Consider the following 24826-nt stretch of genomic DNA (forward strand, 5'->3'; position numbering starts at 1 on the left):
AGAGCATTACAGTATTACAGTAGTAGTAAGTGTGATGACACAAAAAAACATGGATAACTTCATGCAAAGATAACGGTAAGCATATTCTTGCAATATTCATCAGGTGAAAGTAGCAAGACTGAATACTGTTTATCAAACTTCAGATGCTGGATAAAAATGATGCCTAGGTATATGTAGAGAACCTGATAATTTTGTCTTCTTGACAGAAAAAATCAGACAGCATTCACTGCTTTATTTCCAGACTTTATTCTCACTAGAGCTTTGATATAACAGGTCTCGTGATTTTCTCCTCTTTTGTGCTCACACCACACACTTCCTGCCAAACATGCAAACCACTGCTGCAGAACTCCATCTCTCCAACTCTCACTAAAAGAGACTAGTCACCAATGTCATTACTGGCTCCTCCTCCATCAACAACTAATCACAATCTTTTACTCTAAAACAAGCAAAATAACTAGGGTGCCTTTGGTTGGACAGTTTAAATTGTAGCAGAGATAGCACACTTTGGATGAATACAGAATCTTTATTACAAAATTAGACTTTTTTGATGGTAAATCCTCCTTTAATAGAAGTTTGATATGATAAATCATCAGTTCCACTCTGAGCTGCTGTTCCAGATGTTTCCTGAGTCTATCTGGTGGCAGCATATACAACATTTGGCTCCATCTGGTTTTCTGATTCAGGCCTTCTGCTGCTTATTGCTTTTGGGCGGAAACTCAGTGCTGCATAGTTCAGGGCATCAGAGCCCAGATTCTGTAAATAAAAATATTTACAGTCACTCATATAACATGGCTGAGTTTGTGAGAAAACATAAAATAATTAAATGATAAATGATGAACCAGACAACATATAAAACTGATTTGGATCAATCTTTGGTTAATCTTTGATTACCTCACTGTGTTGTTGATTCCATTCCTCTTTATGTGCTAAATGACAGAAACATCTGGTCAGTTAATTGTCAGTTAATTCAAAAATATAGTTATAATATAAAACAGGAACTTCTGCATTTGTATAAGTTAGCATTTGCAACTTAAATACAAATACCTGTGTGGAGATTCCTTATTTTGACACCCAGACCGATGGCGACTATAACCACGAAAATTATCACAGCACACAGGACAACAATCGTTACCTTTGTCATTCCATCAGACGCTTCTACAAGACAGATAATTAAATTAAACTTTTTGTATACTATTCTACTTCTTGTAGGCTGATATATAGTCCTTATTTTGACAGTGAATGAAAACAGTGCATGTCTGCTTCTTTTGATTCGAAAGACGGACGAGACTTCACAAAAATCTTACCTTGAACTTTTAAATAAGTTGCATTGATGATTACTGAGTTTCCATATGAGTAAAATCCACAGAAATACAGTCCAGAGTCAGATAAATCCACTTGTTTGATCTTGAGAAAGATGGTCGTGGTGTTGGACGTCATATTAAATTTGCTGTTTTGAAATCCTTCACAGAACGAAGCATTGGCATCAGAGCTGAACATAGAGGAGATGCAGCTGGCATTGGATCTGTTGTCCAGATTGAACCAGATTATGTTGGAGGGAAAACTGCTAAAGTTGGAACACATCAGTGTGACTTCTTCACCAGGCTGAACCTCCACAGTGTGAAATTCAGAAACTGAGACAGAGATCCAACCTGAAACAAACAGTAACTTATTTTCTAAACCTCTAATTCAGCAGTAACCAAACAATGTACGTAAGTCATGGTATTAATCAATAGTTTGTACATTTCAGCCCTGGCAGATTACTATACTGAAGGAAAGCTAGCAATTGAGAAGAAATCAGAAGTTGTACTTACTGAAGGTACAGAGTAAAGCTGTTACCAAGGTAAAGTTCATCATTGTGCGTACAGTTTGACTGCACCACTGCAATGTTTGTAACTGAACTGTGCTCCAGTAAGAGTGGTCTCAACGTAAAGAGGCGGAGTGTTCATTTTTTTTTTATCCGGCTGACAATATAAGAGCTTTCAGGAAAATGGTTGCAAGTTAATAGCTGCAAGGAGAAAGTTATTATCTTGATGACCCTTGAGATAATCTAGGTAATGTTTCAGCAGTCTCAAAAGATGTATCAGTCTGTACAGTATAAGGAGGTGTACTTTTTGATGTTCTGTACTTTCATCAAGTGTTCTTTTCAGGATACCTCTTACAGAACTGTGTTATTGCACACAGCAGACATTTTAATTCAAAGCTTATGTATTCATTGGACTAGTTGTTGACACATCACTCCATAGAGGTTTAAAGCTGGAGAGCCTTGCCAATTGAGCTCACACAATGCTGATTAAGCCTATAACCAATGGGTAAACCTCTGTATATTTCACAGTATACCAGAAGTTTTAAAAATGGTGTCTGTGAGCTAGCGCATTGGTAATGATGCGTTTTACATCAACAAGCAATCACTGGTTTGCCAGGGATAACCTTGGGGGCAACCCATTGCAAAGTAGATAGTCCACTGATGAGAATCTTTATTATAGAGAATTGTTTATTGAATCCTTTTTGTATTATTTATTTTGTTCATTATGAATGTTTGTGATAACGTGCTTTGGCAACATTGTAGCATGCTGTCATGCCAATGAAGCTACTTTTGGACTGAAATCAAATGGAGATATCTCTTTCTCATGGAACAACTGTAGTGACAGATATGGTTTGAGAAGAAGAAGAAGTGGTTTAACCCTACTGTCTGTATTTTGTTGAGCCATGATTTAGTAAGTGATTTTTTAATAATAATAATATGGTTGAGGTTCTTCAGTTATCACAATATTTTCCCCATCAGGAAACTTGAAAGTGTCTTATCATGCTTGTACCATGTGCACTTATCACAAGCAAAATAAGAAGCTGTATTTATATTGCCAAACATTTTGTGGATGTATTTTGCAGTTTACTTAACCCATGGTTAACCAAGATTCATGAATGAGAGTTGCGTAACTGGTAATGTAGCATGAAGCAGAAGACTGTGACCTACAGTTCTTCCCCACCTGGCTCATGCACAACCAGGATCACCAGCTATCAAAGCATCACCAAAGTAACCCTTCTCCCTCCATGTACTAGAGGGAGGGGCTTCTCCTGGTTAAGACCTCATTAATGATACAGATATAGACACCTCACTGATAGTGCTGTCACCATAGTGGAATGATGGGCAACTACTAAACATTTTTTCTTATTATCAGATCATTATACATGCTTACTTTCACATCTCAATTAAAATATCCAATTGTTGTATTGATGTACTGTTTGTTTCAAGAAGACTTTTCTACAAATGTAGAGTTTCTACAGTAGAGACATTTTGTCTTCCTGACAGAAGAAAGTCTGACAGTATTGACTGCTTTTATTCTCACAGAACTTTGATCTCATTTGGCCTCATTATTACCCTCAGTTTTGCTCCGACCACACTCTGTTGTCTCTTCCTGTCAAACAAGAATTTTATCAGTCAGTCCTCCAGTGCTGCTGCCCTCCATCTAACTCTCACTACAAAATACTCTGGGCAGTCATTCTTGCCTTTTTTTCATCAAGCATTTATAAACATTTGCTCTCAGACTAAGATATAAAAAACTGATAAACTAAGTAATAGGTGTTCTGTGGAGTTTTTGACCAGTAGTGGTGTTATGCAGCAACACTTTAATGAGATGGTTTCTGTTCTGTTTGTATCTCCCACTCAACATTTATATGCACAAGGTTGTACATGTGATGCCTACGCTTTCCTGCTGACTGCAGAGGGTGAAAAGTAATAATGAAAGTGTGTAGTGGATGCAAGTCATATGTTTCATGCTGTTATACCAAACAACAGTTGATGGTGCTAAAGCTCCAAGAAACATAACAATACAAGATGAAGAAAAAGATGGTTAACCAATGGAAAAACGCATGTATAAATGAATTGTTGAAATATTGAAAAACTGGCTATACAAATGCTTTATGAGTATGGAAATGTTTTGTTAGGCCATAAAGGATACACACAATGTACTTATGAGAATCTCTGTAACCAGAGAAGCAATTTCTGAAAGGCTGATGCTAAACTGACTTGCTGGCTTTAAAAGTTCAATAATATCAATAATTCTTAATTATCAATAATAATATTTGGAACATCATAAGGTTTGAATAGAGAAATACTAGAAAGAATTGAATGAGTAGAGTTGAAAAATGCACAAAAAAGTGTAAGAAAGACTATGAATAGAGGGTGGGAACGGGCAGGTGATGGTGATGGCGTAAGGGATAAGACACATGCCTTTGGTGTGAGTAACGGGTTCAGTTCCCCACTGTAACACATCCACCACTGTGTCCCTGAACCTGAGCAAGACACTTGACGCTTTTCCATTACCAGTTGAACTCGCCTTGCCTCAGTTTGGTCGTGCTCCGTTTTCTATTGCAGATAGTACCCCTATAGTAGCTGGTCGTTATAGCGATGCCAATGTTCAATGCGACACACACACCAGCGATCCACACAGCTTGTTTGTTCCGCCATCACTTTTCGTAAAACTGTCAAAATACGAAATCTACACAGTTGATTTCTCACCTCAAAACTTCTCAGAAATGGATTTAGTGATGAAATTCTATACGAAAACTGTAAAATATAAAACTTTCTGTTGCTGGCCTCTGTCTGGCGCACACAATGATGATGCAGTGAATAGTGACGATTCTGTGTGACGTATCAGTAGTCTGCCGTGTTTTCACGTCACATTTTAGTATCGCCTCAGCTCACTAGGAACCTCAATGGAGGTGAGGTTACACGAAAAAAAGTACCTGGAAGCAGGTACAGGTACAACATTTCCACAATGGAAAGCCAAGCAAAGGCGAGTTGAGCTGGTACTATGCAGTGGAAAAGCTGCTTTTACTCCTTGTTGCTCCAAAGGCGTGCAACCTCTGACATATATAGCAATTGTAAGTGGCTTTGGATAAAAGCATCAGCTAAATTAATAAATGTGATGTAATGTAATGAATCGGTTAAAGGATACAAAATATAGTTTTAGCTAGGAGCTGAACTGCATCACTTGACTACTGGCTGGGAGCTAAACTGGATTGTTGGCTTTAAATATTGAATAATACCAATAACGTATGAAAAATGTGGATTATTTTAAGGATTGTTGAAAAGATGATTCTAAACGGTATTGATGGCTTTAATTTGCATGAAGAAGTAGCCGATATACTATCCAGACTTGGAAACATGAGAAATGGTCTTCATGTCGCACTTAACGCTAGAATGGCCATCATGGTCATTTTGACTGGTTTGAAATTTACATGTGCAATAACTTTGTTGAAAAATTTAATTAAATCCTGCTGACATGTGTTTTATGTAAATTACATAAGGTAAAAAAAAAAGGCCCTATAATACTTATTTCAGCCTATTTTATACCTTTTTCAGCCATTAATAATCATATGCCCCTTGGAATTTTGCATCATTCTTCTGCTTATATTTCCTGCGGTTGACCATTGTCTCTCACACTGTCAATAGAAACATCACTAGCGCTCCTGAGTATTTGTATAGTGTTGCTATTTTGCTAACAAATACAAATTGTAGGTTAAATTGGCTAATCAGAAACAGTTAACTGAGTATGTTGGAGTTTTATATATATATATATATATATATATATATATATATATACATATGTACATATTATTATTATCATCATCATGCTATTTTATGCTATTATTATTGTTATAATCCCTCCCAAACCAGTAAGCCTTCCTTCTCTTGAGCCAACTGGAGCTCCCTATGAGTCATGTTGGCCAGAGACGGCTGTGGAAAAGGGGAAGGATGGGATGTTGTGAATTGAGTCAACTGAATGTCCAGGGAGAAGGCAGAGTCCTGACTGAAGCTTCTGGCCCCACGCATACATTGAAGATGCGCTCATGGCCTTCTTGTGCTATTGATGTAAATAGTTAATTAAAAATTTGTACTAATTGTTTTAGGATTCTGTAGCCTAAAATTCCTTCTTGGCTCTTTTTTGTCATGTTTTAGATAAGCTAGTTTCCAGCTTTTTCAATTAGCCTATGTTCTGTGTTGAAAAAATTGAAATAAAAGGTTTGACCTGTTCTGCTCTGTGCTCTTTGTCTGTTTCTTTGTCTTATTTTGAGGAGGTCTGTTTTGTCTGTGTTTCTTGGTTCAGTATGCATGTCATGGTTATTTTGAAATGATCTCTTGTCTGCCAGTTGGTCTGTGTGTCTGCCTGTTTCCTGTTTTAGTTTGTTGTTTGCTACTGCTGTTGCTCAAGCCGTGCGAGTCTGTCTGTGAAGCTGATCCTCTGTCCTGCATTCCTTGTTACTCTGCTCACTGTAATTGTGTTTCCTGGAATATTGGTTATTGTCAGCTTGGACAATTCTTTGTTTTACTATTTGTGGATTTTGGACATTATGTTTTCTTTTTGGATTTTTCATTCTTTGTGGATACCTTGTTTTCTGGATTGCTGTCTTTAAGGTTGGACTTGAACCTACAGTAAGTTGTACATTTTGAGTTTTGTTAAATAAATCTTCCTGAAAACGGAACCAGCTAAGTTTGTGTTTTGCATTTGGGCCCAAAAACTGTCTCTGTCTGTGCACTCAGCACCCAATGCTGACACATAATCAAATATGATACTTTTTATTGTTATTTAAAGTTAATGGCATACTTATTTCTTGCATTAGTGAGCTTCTTATGCTCAAACACAGGACCTTAGTTGTCTCCCATGCCTCCATATGATATCCAGCAACATACTCCTTCCAGCCAGGCTTGTTGTTATGGTTCTTATTTCTATGTTTATAATAGGGCTTACTGCCTTCATACAGAAAATTTACTATTGACACTGTTTTCACATCTGGATAGCACAGGTATGTGTTCAGCATTAATCAACATAGCAGATATGTGGTCACTTGTTGTTACCCCATACAAAATGCTCATACACCCCTCAGCTGTACTGATACAGTGGTCCAGCCATGATGTTCTGTGCCAGGCCTCACTAATGTAAGTATAACTGTCTGTGAGCAACAATACTGTGTCTGACAGTATAAAATTATCATCTCCAGAAAATTGAATTATATGTGTGGCACATAGTGACTTCTTATCTGAGATATCCGCATTTATGTCTCCAAGAGGTATTACTGTTTTGAATAAAAGAACTGATGCAGGCAAGCCTATTTAAATCATCCTCATTCTAACAGCATTCACACCAAAAAGATCCTCGATAGCAAGCATATGCCATACTGGAACATTCACTGGACAAAAACCTGTTACATTCTCTGACAGTTGTGATGACTTAACTGTCTCTTGTATGCTATTGTGCATATCATGAAATAGTTCTTTCACAGTATCTTCAGCACCGTTTAATGTACTTGTCTACCTTGTTTGTGAGGTCTCTACATTTAAGAAATGCCTTGACAATCTGATCTTTAACATGTTTGGTTCCATTAAAGAACTTCAAGACGGTTCCACTAAAAGAGTCAAATGAAAATGTGGATTTGGCCCACTGAGGTCCCCAATTTCTCACACTTGCACAAATGTGTGTCATTAAGTGTAAATTAAATGTCATGTTTTCTCTACCAAACAACTCACAAACTCACACATTTATTCAGTGCCCTTTCTGCATTAATATTAACAACTTGGGTCTGTTCCTGAAGCAGAGAAAAAATGCCAAAAACCAGAAGGGAAAGATGGTTCCAGTATGTCGTTAAAAGAACATCAGAAAGCAAAGGTAAAGTATAAAACAAAATATTCCAATATTTTCGCTCTTTTGCAAAATGTGGTGCTCTAGTTAACTCTACTGGAGGCTGGATGGCTAGCAACTGCTTATCGAAAGGTAAGATAGATTGGCACTGATCTTATCAAGCGCGTTATTAGCAGGTTACGGATGTGAAGAAATTCTGCAGAGAAGCAAATGTGAAACACAAGGTAAGCACATTTGTATGAAAACCACTTGTGTTCAACCCTCAAAGGTAACTAGTTAGTTAAATAAGTTAAGTTAGCTAGGAGCTAACTATAGCAGCACAATTGAGTTTTGCAGATGAGAAAAGACACTGCTAAAACTTTAGCCAGAACTGATTGCTCTCGGAGGCGATGTGGTGAAATTGATTATATTAATAATAGTCTAACTTTTTTACTTCAGACTTCAGGATCAATAGTTGAAGTAAAGTTATGAGTAAGTGAAATGTATTTAAACATTAGCGTTACATATAGAAAAACACATTTTGACCTTTGGAAGAGCTGGCTCACCTCCTATTCACAGATCATGAGTGCAGGTGAGGGGTCAGAGAAGTGAGTGATAGCGTGGCAATGGGGTAAGGTGATTGTTTGAAGATGGTGATGGAGTGGGGGAGAGGTGTGACTGTGGGTTTCTCAAACCTACAGTAAAAACCATTCAGCTCGTCAGCCAGTCGTTGAGTACCAACAGTGTTGGGGGATGGTCTCCTGTGGTTAGTAAGTGTCCGCAGGCTTCTCCACACTGACAAGGGGTCGATGGCTGTGAAGCTTTTTTCTAGCTTTGCAGCGTAGCTCCTCTTTGCAGCTTTGACCTCTTCAGTCAGTGTGTTCCTGGCTTGGTTGTACAGGACTCTGTCCCCACTTTTGAAGGCCTCCTCTTTGGTTTGACAAAGCTGCCTGAGTTTTGCTGTGAACCAGGGTTCTTGGTTGTTGTATGTGCAGAAGGTTTTAGTCGACACACACATGCCCTCACAAAAACTGATGTAAGATGTCACAGTGTCAGTTAGTTCGTCCAGGTCAGTGGCTGCAGTCTCAAAAACACTCCAGTCAGTGCAGTCAAAGCAGGCCTGTAACTCCAGCTTTGACTCGCTGGTCCATCTTTTCACACTCTTCACAACAGGTGTAGCAGATTTCAGTTTCTGCTTGTATGAGAGTCCCAGGACTGGACTGGGAACAGAGCGATAGACATCGTTTAATGTAGTGTAGCAGTGGTCTAGTGTGTCAGTGTCCCTGGTGGGACACTTGATATGCTGTCTGTACTTTGGGAGTTCGTGGCTGAGGTTTGCTCTGTTGAAGTCCCCAAGAACAATTAGCAGGGAGTCTGGGTGTTTTTTCTCCACGGTAGTTATCTGGTCGGCCAGGTGTAGTAACGCCTCACTAACACAGGTCTGAGGTGGAATGTAAACGGCGACCAGAACAACTCCGTTACACGATCCGCACGGAAGAAATTAAATCCTGGTAGGTGAAGTGCGCTGTCCGGGATATGCTCGGTGAGCCAGGACTCAGTAAAACAGAGGGCGGAAGTCCTACATTAGTCCTAGTTAGTTCTGTTGAGGAGCAGCAGTTCATCTATTTTGTTGGCCAGAGAGTGGACATTTGTCAGGGAGCGCAGTGCGAAAACCCCGCGGTCTCAATTTAACCAGTGCACCAGCACGCCTCCCCCTTTGGTGTCTCTGGTATATCCTGTACAGAGTGGCTGCTCCTCCAACTAATAACTCAGGGAAAGTTCCATGTTCAATAAAGAGTGGTGGAAAAGTGTGAGCAGTTGGAAGTCCAATGTTTAAGAGCTCTTCTCTGTTAAATGTTCCCAGGGAGGGACGGAAGAAAACAGAATTTAAATACAAAAACACAAAAAGCACTACAGAGCGTAATCCAGAGGCGGCTGTCTGAGGCGTCATCTTTTATTTTTTATTTTTTTTAAACCTGTCCTGCCCAGCAGCCTGGTATAGAGTATGATGAGCTGGATACCATATTGTGCCTGACAGATTTTACTTTAACAAGACAGTATTAATATACTCCTTTGTCTGTTTTATTATTTATTTAATTATGTATTGATTTATCACCGGGCCGGACAGGGGGCAGACATGGGGATGGGGGGTCACAAACATCGCACAAACAGACAGCATAGAGAAAGGACAACACCTGCAAGAGAAGGGGGATGGAGGGTGGGGACAACAGGGAATAGCAGAGGGAAACACCAATTGCAGAAAGCAACTAAACCTGCAATAGAATGTTGCCCCATTATAAAAGCTATTCCATGTATCATCCCATTCAGACCTGTTATGTTATAGATGGAAAGGTACTTGCAATGTCAGGTTTATGTGGTTATCAGGCACAACATAATCCTTGCTACTCGAGGAAATAATTATTTACAAATTGTATTTTCCTTCACCTTTATTTTTTAATTTTAGACCCATCAGAGGAGAGCAGATGAGATAAACAAGGCAGGCCCAGTTGACCTGACATGCACAGCACTACAAAGAAGGTCCTTTCAGCATAAATGGTTCGAAACTCAAACTGGAAGCGAGCACTGCACAGCTTCAGAGATCACAAAGCAAACTGAGGACACAAGACCTCAATGGACAGAGACAGTTTAAAACAAGGCAATGTTGTGGAACAATTGTACATGCTGGGGAAATTATTGAGACGCTGTGTTGTTGCTGTCACCAGCCTTTTAGCTTTATGTGCTATGCATATAAACTGAATTTGATGCTCTGACATATTTGCAAGGCTATGCCAGAAGCCATTGTCTTTTTTAAAACTTGGAAATCTTCAAGTGTTTCCCTTGTGAACCATCAGGCATTCACTGAAACATAGAAAACTCTTGGGCTTGTACAACAGCGAATATGTCCAGTTATCCATTACTTGACAACAGGTTGGATATGGCCATGGCAGCTACAATCGTTTAAAGTTGTGCTGGAAAATCTCACTCCTCTTAAGGTGCCTAGAAAGAACTGCAGCACCTATGGCAGCGGGGCTTCTGTGCAAACTCTACACATTTCCTTGTGTGTACATGCTTGCGATGTTCAAAAGCGTACTGTCCCCTAAAGAGGGGCTCCATTAAGTACCAGAAGCAATTTGAAGATTTGGCACAAGTGAAACTGTACAAAGATGCAGTGATACAAACATTGAAATCAATACGGAAATAATGAGTAGAATAGTGTAAATGTAATAAATAATGTGTAGAGTCTCTGTTGCGCATGGCGCTGACACAGGGCGTGCATCCTGGGCGCATTGCATGAATATAGTTGTTAGCAGCATTGTCAGCAGCAGCCACCATTGTTCTTTGTCTGTTTAACTTTGTTTGCAATAAACCTTATTTTGATAGACAGTTGTGACTCCTCAATGTTGCCTCCCTTGAGCCATGGTCGTAATATTACTACAGAGGTTTTTTCACATTTGAGATTGAGAGATAGATATGGACAGATAAAGTTAGATATAGTCATATCTTGGAACATCCTGATTGAAAGATGCTGAGAATAACAGAAAGAAGGGGACACCAGATCAGGGCTGTCTGTTTCGATTGAAGCCCCTTATGGACACCATCAAAGATGCTTGCAAAGCATTTTACCACCCCAGGCAGAACATTTCAATTGACGAGAGGAGGTGTCAACAAAGGCTCATACTGGAAGGACTCAATATATGAAGGCAAAGCATACCAAGCAGGGTTTTAAACTCTTTGTTTTGGCTGACAGCAGCAATGGCTACACCTCAGACTTTGCTGTGTACACTGGAAAGTCACAGTTTGCCTCAGGCGCTGGACTTGCGTATGACTCTGTCATGTCCCTGATAAATCCAGCATTCCTGGGCAGTGATTTTCATCTGTATGTGAATACTTTCTACATCAGTCCAAGACTGTTCAAAGATCTGTTTATCCTCAATATTGGAGCATGTACATACAGAGTAAATAAAAAAAGAATGTCCCCTCAAATGCTCTGCAAAAAAAGAATCCTAGGGGCTGCATCAGGTGGATCCATGATGAGCCAAAGGTTTTTGTGAAGTGCATGGACACATGCGAGGTGTCAGTATGCTCCACAATCCACCAGGCATTCTCTGGAAGCACTGTGCGAGAGAAGAGTCAAAATACAGAATGGCAGCTGGACCACCAAATCCATTTCATATCCAACACTTGTCACGCAATATAAGAAGCACATGGGAGGTGTTGATCTGTCATACCAACTTATACAGTACTACTCTGTACACCACAAGTTCATGCGCTGGTACCAGACATTGTTTTTCCGCTTCCTGGACATTGCAGCCACAAATAGTTCCTCCTTTACAAGGAGCTTTGCAGAGAGAAGCAGGAGGAAGCCGACCCCCACAAGGGAAGGAACTGACAGTCCAGTTGTGTGGTGTCACAGTTGCAGTCGCTACCGCCAAGGAACAGAGTGTGCACTTACCTGTGGCAATCTCAGAACAAACTGATGCTAGCAAGAGGGGGTCTGGCCCCCTCCAGACTGTCTTTCTGGTCTTTCTACAGTGCACTCAGGTGCACTCAGGTCAGTCAGTCTACCCCTGGAAGTGTAGGGAGTGTGATTTAGCCCTCTGTCTCATTGCAGACAGGAACTATTTTGTGACTTGGCACACATAAGGCTGTGGATAAAAACTGGGGAAAACGGAAGGACTTCTCCGGAAAAATGTAAATAGTTTTTGATGTGTTTTGGTTAAAATGTTAATTTTGTTACGACCTGAGGGAACAATTCTGAGTAACCAAAAATGCTGTTCATTAAATTTTTCAATGTAATTTGAATAAAGGTCCGTGAGATTTAATTTCCTTTTTTTTTTCTTGTTGTCTTTATGGTCAGATAACTATACATTCATGTGACATCACTGCAGTTTACATATTCTAATAGCCTAGGTTGTCCTGAAAAAAACATGTAGATAAGTTAATTATGCCCTGCAGAGTTGAGGTTACACAAGGAGAAAATGCAAACCTAAAAAGGGTAAAAATGGATTATACATCTGAGGGTTAAGACCCAACCTTCTTTACCCATGTCTTGACTGCATGACAAATAAGCTGAATATCAGATTTTCTGGTTACACTTACATTGTATTAAATTATTATCATAATTTAATACAATGTACAAGACAATCTTGAAGTGTGTATATATATATATATATATATATATATATATATATATATATATATATATATATATACTAGATTATTTGTGAGAAGACACAGAGCCGTCCAGCTCCTGTACATCCAACAGGTAGAATCTCTATAACAAGACACTTCTTACCTATAGTCCGGAAGAAAAACTGTGAGCCAAATGCCAGGCCTCATCGCTACTTATACACAGGGTGAGACGATGGTTGTTTCCTTTCCGAATAAACAAACAAACTGTTTGATTAATTTGCAATGCGCAATAAATAAAGCTTTTAAGGTCATTTGCAGCACATGCAAAAAGAAACATTATTTAAGATAATAAACACAAATGGCAACATCTGTTTTTGCATAGAATGCAGTGCAATTTAATCATAAATAAGGTGTCATGGGTAGTAGAGTGCAGAAGCAGAAAACAGAGGCGTGGATCCAAATGCAGACAGAGCCAAGGGAATTGCAGTCCAACAAAGATTTGTTAAACATGTAAAGTAGGCTTTACAGTGTTTTACAGTGTAAAAGTAACTCCAAACAAAAACATCATCTACAGGGAAAATCCAAAAAAGAGGAACTCCTCAATTCTATGGGAAGCAGCCAAGCAAAGAGAATACTACTCCCGCAACTGTAGTCCAGCTTCGCCGCTGCTCCGCCAGGCCCAGCCCATCAGCCAACTCCACGGTAGATAACCATCTCTACAGCTTGTCCAGCATCCAGTCATCGCTCACTAGCAAGCTCTAGAACTCTACGCTCGCCGAAAGTTAAGTTTTCTTGGCACAGTTGGCTGTTTTTTATTTTGTTTTTCTCTCTCAGGCACAGGCGATGCCATCACTCCGACGGCGTCCATGGCATTACCTTGTTGAATAATTCCTTGGTGTTTCTTTCCTTAAATTGACATAAATTGGTTGACACAAATTGAAATGTTTGTACACTTTGTTGGTTTGCTTTGTTGGTTTGCAATAGTTTAACTGTTGGTTTGCAATAGTTTAACTAAAACTCACCATGCAGTACTAGTGTTGTATAACTCAGAAGAATTACTCAGAAGTGTTTGTAGTGTAGCCATTGCGAGAATGACTGTGGTCTCGCAGGGTGAAGGTGTTGACCACTGTTGTTATTCTTTCAATGTAAAGTTTGACTACTAAATGTTTAATAAGTGTGTACCAACTCATATTTTATTCTTATACTCTGTGTGTTTATGAACCTGTGCCTTTTCAATGTGCCAACATGAGCAGAGCAGCTGCTCAGGCAGCGCAGGCAAAACCTAGCCAACCGTAACATACACAATGGTAGTAGGGCACCTGCTGTAAGTCACATACGCCAGGATCTCCTGGCAAACTGAGGCCAAGAATGAGATCATGACACATTGTGATTAATGGCGCCTAGTACTGCAAGGTACGGCCAGGTACTGCATGAAACCAAGCTTTGCATTGCCGAAACTAAACTTTGTATGAGACACAGCACCCTCATGGTTGGCATTGTTGAATCATGTAATTCCATATTGAATCATTTTATGCATTTATCAAATATGTTATTCCTTATTAATTATTTTAAAAAATACAATTGTAAGTATTATTAAGTAAGTATATTTAATGGTGTCAAATTATGCTTGTATAACTTTTAAAAAAATACAGTGATACTGAAGTTGAAACATATTGGTGAATTTCTAGTCCAGTAATGTTAAAAATATAAAGAAGGATAAATTGTAACTATAATTATGCATAATAACAGCTAAAAAGAATTGAAAATTGTGACATTAGTGAAAGGGTTAATTTGGTAAAACAGTACGTGAAAACGGCCACTAGATGGGAGCAGAGGATAAGAAATTCACCAAAGGAGAGGAGTGGTCAGCGAACACTGTAGGTGGAGTTAAGGTGTAACGCCCACCTGGAAGGAGGAGATAAGGTGGAGTTTAAGGTGAATATAAGGCGATGTTAGCTGACCACCAGCTCAGTTCCATCCTGAGACCTGCAGGGATGTTACTCGGGTTTATCTGTCCTTTATTGGAATAAACTCTTTTGCACCTCCAGTCTCCAGTGAAGTCTTTGACTACGCAGTTTTTGACTAAAGAAGAAAGCTAATAGAGTAATTTTATTGAGTTTAATACGTTTGTTAGGGTAGGGACCAGGTCTTCCACTGGACCGGCCGGTCCTTATTTCCGACCCGACAACCTCCTGCAGTCCAGTTCCTCCAGGGAGGGGTCCCTTTCATTCCTCTGCTGCCACGATCTTTCCCTGAGCTGGGAAAGGCCCTGGGAAAGCAACCCAACAGCTCTTGTTAAATATTTGATTGCAGGATTGGTTCAGGGGCTCTTAGCTAGCCTGACTTGGTTGCCAAGTGTCATTTATTTGCAATAATTTAAAGTCACATTAATCACCTTACCATTAACATAGTTAGGAAGCTAACTCATGTCAAACCATATGAGGTAATACTAAACGCTACAAAGCTAATGCAAACGCTACAGTGCAAATTCTACAAAATTAAACGCTATGACGTTAATGCTACATAGCTAAACGCTAATAGCCCCTTTAGATAGGAATTGATTTGTGCAAGCTCGTCAAGTGGTGCGCTGCGCCCGACACAGCAACAAACGGCCTTTGAAAATAATGAGCTTCATAGTGCGGCGTTGCTTTCTGTCTGAAAGCCTATAACTCTACAAAGCAAAACACTAATGCTACAAAGCTAATGCTACAAATCTAAACTCTAAGCTATGTCTCCTATTTTGATTTAGCCAGACACAGCGACTGCAACTGCCTCACAGTTTTCATATCATGTGACATGGTGACATTTTGCAGTGCCTGCGAAAGTGAACACAATTTCGAACGAGCATGCTTATGTAAGTCCAGCACGTCACGGTAAGTTAGTGCTGTCCAGCGCCACACAAGTCAAACACACCTAAAGTCATTTGGCTATCTCTTTGCTAGCTCTCTGCTTTGCTAGCTCCTCCTGCTGGCATCTTCCATATATCTAATGGAGGGCCAGGGAGTCTTGAAGGGTGTAGTCGTCTTGGGGGGTCTGCTCTTTGCCTCAGGCTTCATTTTGTCCTTACTGCTGCTCTCTGCCTTGGGCCTTCCATGTATGCACATAGATGGGTGGAGAGGCGCTCTCCCTGCCTCATGGCTTTTCCATGTAAGCACGTGGAAGGGCAGAGAGGTGTTCTCTCCCTGCCTATGGGTTTTAACGTAGGCATGTGGAAGGGCGATGGGGTTGTAATGGGTCTCTGGCTTTCCATATATGCACATGGATGGGCAGGGAAGTGATATCCCATACCACCATACTGCCAAACACAACTACAATGCCACAATATCAGTCTTTGATGAAAGTTGTCCTGACTGAATTCAAGTTGATTGTGATTTATAAAGGAAAATCGGCGTAGGACCTGCACACTGTTTTGGGGTTGTAATGGCGCAGTGGCTAACATACATACCTTTGGTGACCCAGGGTCCAATCCTCACTGTAACTCATCCACCAATGTGGAATCCAGCAAGACACTTAACCCCTAGTTGCTCCAGAGGCGTGCGACCTTTGATATACTTAGCAATTGTAAGTCACTTTGGGTAAAAGCGTCAGATAAACGAATAAATGTAAATGTTTTAAAAATCTGAATATTTTTGTGTGTATGCACTTCCTGTGTTTTGTACATATGCAACCTTTAGTAGTCTTTTCTGCATAAAGTTCTAAAAGTGAGGCCTCAGGACATGATCAGATAAACTACAGAAACCATGAAAACCAAACCAACAAAATCACAACAGGAAAAAAAAACCCCTAAACCCCAAACCATGACACTAGCTTGCACAGCTTTATTCACAGTTCAAAAGATTAAAAAATGTATGAAGCCTTTTTTGTTTGAGAAGTGAAGGGCTACTTTACTGCTGTAATCAAGATTTAAGAAGTTATCTGGTGTATAATGTTTGTATAACTTTGCTTCCTAGAAAAGCTCTCTGGTTAGAGATGGTTAATTCAGAATATAGTAAAGTTTTGCAAGCCCCTGTGACTGTTACACTATTAAATATTAAATCATTACGTTATTGTTCCTGTTAAAGCAGGAATTTATTGTTGTGGTTGGTTAAGGTGGAGCTATTTTTTACTATTTGATATAGGACTGCAACAAATTATTTTTATTATGGATTAATCTCCTGATTATATTCTCAAATAATCAATTAAAACTAGCATTAAAGGACTTTAGTGAAGTAACTCAATTTTATACTTGAGTAAATGTACTTTGTTGCAGGTGTCCATGCTAGAAGTTGCTGTCCTTTAAAATACACAATTGTTTTTCCTGAGAGAAATATTTTACAGCAAATGGGTCATAACAGCGGTGTTATTATCCGTGTTATAGCACGGCGTGTTTGAGTTCTACACAAGTCTGTCAGCAACAGGCCTCAATAAATGTAAGAAAAAAAACAAACAGTAATATTTTTATTTGGTGTGTTTTGTGGCTGACGGTGGTAACATTGTGAAAGAAACACACTGGAGAAAATAGAACCCAGCTGAAGGCTTGTCTTCCCGTGGTGCAGTTTTCTCACCACACATACAGTACATGTTCATTTAAAAAAAACACACATGGGGCAAACTTTATAGCTACTGTATCTTTGTATCTTTATTACCTTCACTGTTATATGTATACTATTAAGTCAGCAATTGAAATAGGTAAAACCTAGCAGAAGATTTGTATTTATTTTTATTTTTGAAAAGTTCTGCTGTCCACCACCCACACAAAAGCACAACTGCAGATTAACATGACAAAGCATCAGTTACATCCTGAACAGCATTTCTTGATTCCTCAGTCTATCTAGTAGCAGAATACACAACATTGGGCTCCACTTCTCTTCTTCTTGCTTTTGCACTGAAATTCACTGCTGCGTAGTTCAGGTCATCAGAGCCCAGGTTCTGTTAAAGACAATATTTATAGTCACTTATCTTACCAAGCTAAAATTTAGAGAAAAGACTAAAGAAAGACTAGACATAATTTTAAATGACAAAACTAAGACAAGTAAATTATAATAAAGGATTCACCGCATGCTGTTGTGGATTCTCTTCTACACTGGCAGCTGAATGACAAAGACAATATGCCAAATAAGGTGACAAACATGTTCACAGAACTTTAAAGAAGTGAAAAAAGAATAATTCAAGTACAAGACAAAAACAGTTGCTTAAAAAAGTACCTTTCTGAAGTTTCCCAATTTTAACAACCAGACAGATGATGACCATTACTAGGAAAACAGTCAGACCGCCCAGGATCACACTCATCAGCTTTGTTATTGACTCTGTTAAAAAAAGATAATATAATTAGACACTGTTTTCTCTCTCTGCTGGCTTGAGAAGTGCTTACATCAAATTGACAAATGTGAGCCATACTGTTTTTATATTAAAAATGACTAGGGAATCTGCAGATTAAAAAAAAGATTAAAGAGGATCTTACTTTTAGACTTTCTGTCAACGTCATCATGCGATTCGTCACTGCCTTGTAACAAAATTTCAACAATACTTATCGGTCAATTGTTTTGATAATAATTAAGTAGACACATATGTTCTTTTAGGGCAATTATTAAAATTGCAGATATAAAACGACAAAACACAAGAACAGGATTTTATAATAATCTTACCTTCAACATTTAAATGTATCACTCTGAAATTCACCCGTCCCTCTATGTAAAATCCACAGAAATACAACCCAGAGTCAGAAATATCCACTGTCTTCATTTTGAGAGAGACAGTGGAGATGTTGGAGCTCATGTTAAATTTTTCTTTTTTAAATCCATCACAGTAGAAAGGATCACTGTTAGAGCTGCTCATAGTGGAGACACATCTGGCCTCGGTTCTGTTGATCACTCTGAACCATAACGTCAAAGAGTCAGATGGGGACGTCTTAGAGCACGACAGTGTGACCTCTTCACCAAGCTGGACCTCCACAGTCTGAGTCTCAGAAACAGAGACAGAGATCCAGCCTGAAACAGACAGCAGATAAGAAATAAGGTAACGAATTAACATTGAAAGAAAGAATACCTTATAATACATTTAATAATAAGTCAATCATTTTAGTTAAGAGAATTCAACAAAGTTGACAAATAAAGTGATGAGAGTTATTCAGTGCCAGTACTTACTGAGGCTGCAGAGAATTAAAGCTGTTATCAAAGGGAAGTTCATCTTTGTGTGTATGACTGAAGCTCTGCAAAGTCCGTAACTCAACTCTGACCAGGAAGAGTGCTCTCAATGTAAAGAGGCGGGCTGTTTCCTTTTCTTGTTTTTGCCCCTAAAACTGACCACATAATTGTTTGATGAAGTAAAAATGCACGTCATGGAGTATGATATAGTCATACTTCAGGTTGTTTGATAAAATACAATCTTGGTGATGTTACAAAAATCTTCCAAGAATATATAAAGTATAAGAATCTAATAAAAGCACAAAGTCTAATCTTCGTATCCAAAACAAATACTGAGAAACCCAAACCAGCAGCAAGACAGAATAAAATGGTAAGTAATATATGAGGTAAAGAAAAAAGTGATTCCAGGCTCCTATGGAGGTGAATTCACTTAAAAGCCTGTCCATAAGTGTTACTATAACTACTACTACAAGTGTGTTTTTAGAAGGGATTTAAAAGATGAAACAGATTGCTTATGTCAAACCAGTCTATCCAGAAAGTGTCTGACTTGACTGACAAACAGCAAGCTGCAGAGGTTAAGGCCATACTGGTGTAAATGTGGTCTATTACAGGTTATTGAAATGTTTTAAATATACAAATTTATTATGAGGTTTTATTTCTGCACAAGTGTATCTGAGTTTAAGGTTTAGGTTTCATATACCTCAGTAATACGAGAAGTGCTGTTTGTCACCATAGTGACAAGTATAGCAATGGGCTGGTCATACAGTATGTTTTTATAAATTCAGGGGACCTGTTACCACCATTTGATTAATTGCATGCAAAAAACAAATCTAATTTATTAATTTAGATAAACATTCTAAGTTGTTTTATGAGTTGTGTTCAAATAATTATGTTGGTAATTGCATACTTAATTTTGCATGTAATTTAAACTCAAATTTAATTGTTAATGGGTTTACAACAAAATTCAAGTTGTAATAACTTAATAAAAGTGGCTCGATAACTTATTTTTCTCCACTTTGACTGTAGGATTTCAAGTTCCCTACCCACTTAACATACTTGGACAATTTTAGACAGTAAGAGTGTGTGTTAATAGACTTGTAGGCTGATAAAGCTTGACATAAAAGGCCTCTGAAGATCAGTAACACTATTGTAAATTTGATTTTGACCGTGTCACCAAGGTTTTTTAATGTCAAGTAGATACTTTGCATCAACATTTGGTGCATAGATACTGTTAAGTTGGCTTTACTTCACTATATTCTTAATTAACCATCACTTCTTAAATCATGATAACAGGAGTAAAGTAGCAAAGTATGTAAATCTTAAACCTCTACAAAAACAGGGTTGCTAAAACATTACAGGTTATTCAATTCAATTCAATTCAATTCAATTTTATTTATATAGCGCCAAATCACAACAACAGTTATCTCACAGCGCTTTTCATAAAAGAGCAGGTCTAGACTGTACTCTGTGATGTTATTTACAGAAGCCCAACAGTTCCCACCAAGAGCAGCACTAGGCGACAGAGGCAAGGAAAAACTTCCTTTTAAGAGGCAGAAACCTCGAGCAGAACCATGGCTCAGGGTTGGCGGCCATCTGCCTCGACCGGTTGGGGTGAAGGAGAGAGAGGGAGAGAGAGAGAGAGAGAGAGCGAGAGAGAGAGAGAGAGAGAGAGGGCAGGAGAGGAACAGAGAGAAAAAGAGAGGGATGGAAGGAGAGAGAGAGGGGAGGGAGGCAGCCTACACAATATACACACAGGGGTACAGACAGTAAAGGTGATGTTGCTATAGACTAAATGAAAAATGGTACAGATATTTATAGTAGTGTTAATGGTAACAGTAGTAATGTTAATGATTATAATAACAATAACAATAGGACTAATGTTATGCCAAGATTGTTTTTGTTCCTTCAAATCATGAGGTGCCATAGATCACAGTCAGATCTGTAGAAAGTGTCTCTTTCACTTGCCAATGTTGTAGCACCATCACCACAGAAAGAGAATTTTTTCAACACCTTGGTCGACCATTGAAAAAACACGAGAATATCATCTGGGTTTTTAAGAACTGCCATTTCAGCACTAATATTTATGGATCATTTCTTTAAAGAAGACCTGCTACAGAAGACCAATAGATGATTACAGTGATGTGCACTGCTCAAAAAAACAAGGGAACACTTAATTATCACAGTATAACTTCAGGGATATCAATCTGTCCAGTTAAGAAGCATAAGCAATTGTGAATCAGTGTCACCTGATTTGGTGCAAATGAAACGGACAACAGGTGTCCTGGAGAGGCAACAGCATGACAACCCACAAAAAGGAATGGTTCTGCAGGTGGGGGCCACAGACAGTTGTTGTCTCTAGTTTTGGTTTTGCTAGTGTCCTTGTCACTACTTGTAGCATGAGGCAGTACCTGCAGCCCATTCAGGTTGCACAGGTAGTCCAGCTCCTCCAGGATGGCACATCCATACATGCCGTAACAAGGTTTGCTGTGTCTCCCAGCACATTCTCAAGAGCGTGGAGGAGATCCCAGGAGACGGACCGTTACACGAGGAGAGCTGGACAGGGCAGTGGAAGGTCATCAACCCAGCAAGGTGCAAGGAGGAACAGGAAGAGCACTGCCAGAGCCCTACAAAATGACCTCCAGCGTGCTACTGGTGTGCAAGTTTCGGTTCAAACTGTCAGAAAAAGATTCCATTAGCGTGGCATGAGGGCCCGACAACCTCTAGTGGGATCTGTGGTCACAGCCCGGCACCGTGCAGCTCGATTTGCAGTCTGGAGATGCCGTGGTGAACGTTATGCTGCCTGCAACATCATCCAGCATTAATGGTTTGGCAGTGGGTCAGTAATGGTCTGCAGAGTGTTACGTCCCTGCTCGCTAGGGGTAGAGGAGACGTAAGCATAAACGAACGAGTCAAATCAAAGAGATCCCTTCTAAACAAGGGATTACTAACTACAAACAAAATAACAACCAAAATCTCTCTAACCGTTGTTTCATAAAACACATGGAGCAGAGCACCTCTAAACCTAGTGAACTAATACAACAAGTATCTAACAAGGTGTAGTGTGCAAGAGAGGTAAGCTGATCCCTAGCCCAAGTCTGCAGACCAAACATAAAACAAGTCACTTAGTTCAACTAGGAATGATTCCAACTCTCACTAAACACTATTATACCCTATAAGTGTCTAGCTGACAACACACACAGGGATTTAGCTTACAGCTAACAAAAGATGTGTTCTGCCAGACCTCAAGTGACAGACAGCTAAACACAATGGTCAACACAATGGCAAACTACAGGGTGAGTGGTTGCTGCCTTGACACAGTAGTAGACCTGCCTATTTAAACCAGAGGAGCTTGAAGGTGATCTTGAAGCAGTTAAGGGATTGGAGAAGGGTTGACATGCCACTCCAGTTGGGGTCTCAGATGTAGGAGACGGCTTCAGGCAGAACTTGCTGGGAATCAGCCAATCCTCAACCAGGAACCCCACAGCCTCATTAACATGGGGAGCAAGACAGTAGCAACAGTGAAATACACAGATTGCTGCCCTTGGTAGCTGTAACAAGTGGCATATCCTTGGAGGGTCGCACAGACTTCCACGTGCTAGCCAATGGTACCCTGACCAATGGTGATTGAAATCCTCAGAGCCATTGTCAAAGCTTACACTGGTGCAGTGGGCCCTGGGGTTCTTCCTGGTGCCGGATAACACATGTAGGAAATTCCTGGATGACGATGGCATTGATGCCATTGACTGGCACTCATGTTCCCCAGACCTGAATCCAGTTGAGAACCTCTAGGACGTTATGCATCAGAAATCATCAAGGACACAATGCATGGTCTCATCAGGAGCATGCCCAGATGTTGTCGGCAAAGCATATGGGCACGTGGGGGCCCAACACACTACAGAGTCACGTTATGAGTTGCCTGTGGTTTCATTTTATTTAATCAGCCTTTAGTAGGTTGGGGATTTTGGTTTCCGTTATTTTGATCTCAAGAAATTATACAATGTACAGTAAAGATTTTAAACTTAAAATGATTTTGTCATGTCAACCCCTTTACCCCCACCCTGAGTAGTGGCGGTCCACTTTGTTCTTCCTACAAGAGAAGGGCATATTTTAAGGAGCAGTTTGCTGTGGTGGAACCAGTGGAGTATGTACGCAGAAGGGAAGAAAACACAAGCTTCCAGTATGAACAAAAAACATTGATAATACACATGAAGCTCAGTGTGAATTCAACCAGGTTAGACTATATTTATGCATTAGTCATTCACAACTCTCTCTCTCTCTCACTTCCTTCATGCTCCTCTCTCTTCATGCCTCTCTAAACAGCTGACGGGGGTTCACTCTTTAGTTTACCGATCAGATTTTGCCAAAATCATCAAAGCCAATCATGTAGTTGTTGTCAAACTTTTGTTCTCCTCTCTGCTGTGGTCAGCTGTCACTTCAGTATGAAATCGCTACAGCAATCAACGTTCACATTACGTTTCTCAGTTTCTTGTTGTCGTAGGCTAGGCTGATGACCGATTCCTCAGCCTATTAGAAGGACACATCTTCTCCACTCTTTCTCTCCCAGCCTGATCTGCTTCTCCACTGAGAATGATGATGCTTCATCATCCCAACATACACCCCCCTCAGGAGAACAGCAAAACCTGTCATGAAGACCAGTAAAACACAGCCTGAGGATCAGGACTTGGAAACATACACACAGACTGTACTATGTTAAATCACACACTGCATTGCACACTGCACAATATTTTGACTGTAAATAAACAAATCAGGGTTTTTTCTCACCAGAATCCCTGAATGACAAAGGAAGTGCAGATAATCCTCATAGCCCCAAACACTGCCTTCAGGTATCAGGGGACATTAAACCGTACAGCGCTGCCAGGGCCGACCTGAGAGATGTGTCAAGATGAGAGAGGTGTCAAGGTTGCCAAACAGGCCTACAGGACAACAATTGAGGACCATTTCTCAGTGATCCAAGATGGGTATGGCAGGGCATTCAGCACATGTTACCATGCACAATGTTTTTTCATGCTTGTTCAATGAACCAAAAACAATTTCAAAATCAATGAACATGCAATAAGCACGCCCCGAATACACAGCAGGCGCTCTAACCGAGGTCCGACTCTTTCATGGCTGCGCTCCATTCATTCTAACGCAAAAGGAGTTCCTTCCTTCTACCGTATTGTTCCAAGATATTGTCAAACGCTGTTCTTGGGGCACTTGTAATAGTTACAGCTGCTACCCAGAAAGATTGAAAGGAGAAGTATGATTATTCTCTTTCCAAAACCTAAAATAAATCCAGAAAAGTGTAGGCTGTAGGTTGTTCCTAATGTGATGTTAGTTAGCAGTGTTTGTCGCTGTTATAACTCACCCTGGTGTCTGATGGTACACAGCTGTCCTCACAGAAACTGATTTAGGACGTCACAGCCTCTGTGAACTCATCCAGACTGCTGGTGGCAGTCCTGAAAACCTTCCAGTCAGTACAGTCCAAACACACTTAAACTCACTGGTCCACTGCTTTGATGTCCTCACCACAGGTTTACAGATCTTTAGTTTCTGCCTGTATGCAGGAATTAGATGTATCATCACGTGGTCAGTGTGCCCCAGTGCAGTGCTGGGGACGGCATGATAGGCACTGCTTATTGTGGTTTACCAGTGATCCAGAATGTTCTTCTCTCTGGTTGGACATTTAAGAAACTGTATTTAGGGAGTATCAGATCCCTTTGTTTGCAGGAGAGATCTGGATGCGGTTTGCTCTGTACAGTTGGAATCCAGCCAGCTGCAACGCGGAGTCCGGTATCAATCCACACAGTGACGTCTCCGTGAAGCACAGAACAGAAGTAAATAAAAGTCTCTGTCCCCCCTCCTCATTCAGCACGATCATCCCGAATATATTGATCAGCAAGCTGTTTCACCTTGGCCTCCCCCCTCACACCTGCAGCTGGATTCAAGATTTGG

At 40.0% G+C, this 24826-nt stretch overlaps 2 protein-coding genes across 2 annotated transcripts; both read right to left on the reverse strand.

Moving 5' to 3' along the window:
* Positions 1–630: 630 nt before the first annotated feature.
* Positions 631–1854, reverse strand: LOC123980461. The gene is made up of 5 exons (XM_046064870.1): positions 1812–1854; positions 1305–1649; positions 1045–1155; positions 892–926; positions 631–753 (listed from the first exon to the last, which is right to left on the reverse strand). The coding sequence occupies exons 1-5, from the start codon at positions 1852–1854 to the stop codon at positions 631–633; spliced, it is 657 nt and encodes a 218-aa protein (XP_045920826.1).
* Positions 1855–17555: 15701 nt separating this feature from the next.
* LOC123980786 lies at positions 17556–18914 on the reverse strand. The gene is made up of 6 exons (XM_046065332.1): positions 18872–18914; positions 18374–18715; positions 18190–18231; positions 17933–18034; positions 17784–17818; positions 17556–17657 (listed from the first exon to the last, which is right to left on the reverse strand). Exons 1-6 carry the CDS (start codon positions 18912–18914, stop codon positions 17556–17558), a joined length of 666 nt encoding a protein of 221 aa, XP_045921288.1.
* Positions 18915–24826: the final 5912 nt, after the last annotated feature.

This window comes from Micropterus dolomieu, linkage group LG12 (genome assembly GCF_021292245.1).
Source record: "Micropterus dolomieu isolate WLL.071019.BEF.003 ecotype Adirondacks linkage group LG12, ASM2129224v1, whole genome shotgun sequence".
Taxonomy (NCBI): domain Eukaryota; kingdom Metazoa; phylum Chordata; class Actinopteri; order Centrarchiformes; family Centrarchidae; genus Micropterus; species Micropterus dolomieu.

Excerpts from the sequence above, each read along its gene's own strand:
- LOC123980461 (XM_046064870.1), bottom strand. The coding sequence starts at position 1,854 with ATGATGAACTTTACCTTGGTAACAGCTTTACTCTGTACCTTCA. Across the intron at positions 1,650-1,811 it reads AGCTTTACTCTGTACCTTCA|GTTGGATCTCTGTCTCAGTT; the intron begins GTAAGTACAACT and ends TGTTTGTTTCAG. Across the intron at positions 1,156-1,304 it reads AACTTATTTAAAAGTTCAAG|AAGCGTCTGATGGAATGACA; the intron begins GTAAGATTTTTG and ends TCTGTCTTGTAG.
- LOC123980786 (XM_046065332.1), bottom strand. The coding sequence starts at position 18,914 with ATGAACTTCCCTTTGATAACAGCTTTAATTCTCTGCAGCCTCA. Across the intron at positions 18,035-18,189 it reads CGTTGACAGAAAGTCTAAAA|AGTCAATAACAAAGCTGATG; the intron begins GTAAGATCCTCT and ends TTTTTTTAACAG. Across the intron at positions 17,819-17,932 it reads AATTGGGAAACTTCAGAAAG|CTGCCAGTGTAGAAGAGAAT; the intron begins GTACTTTTTTAA and ends TTTGTCATTCAG.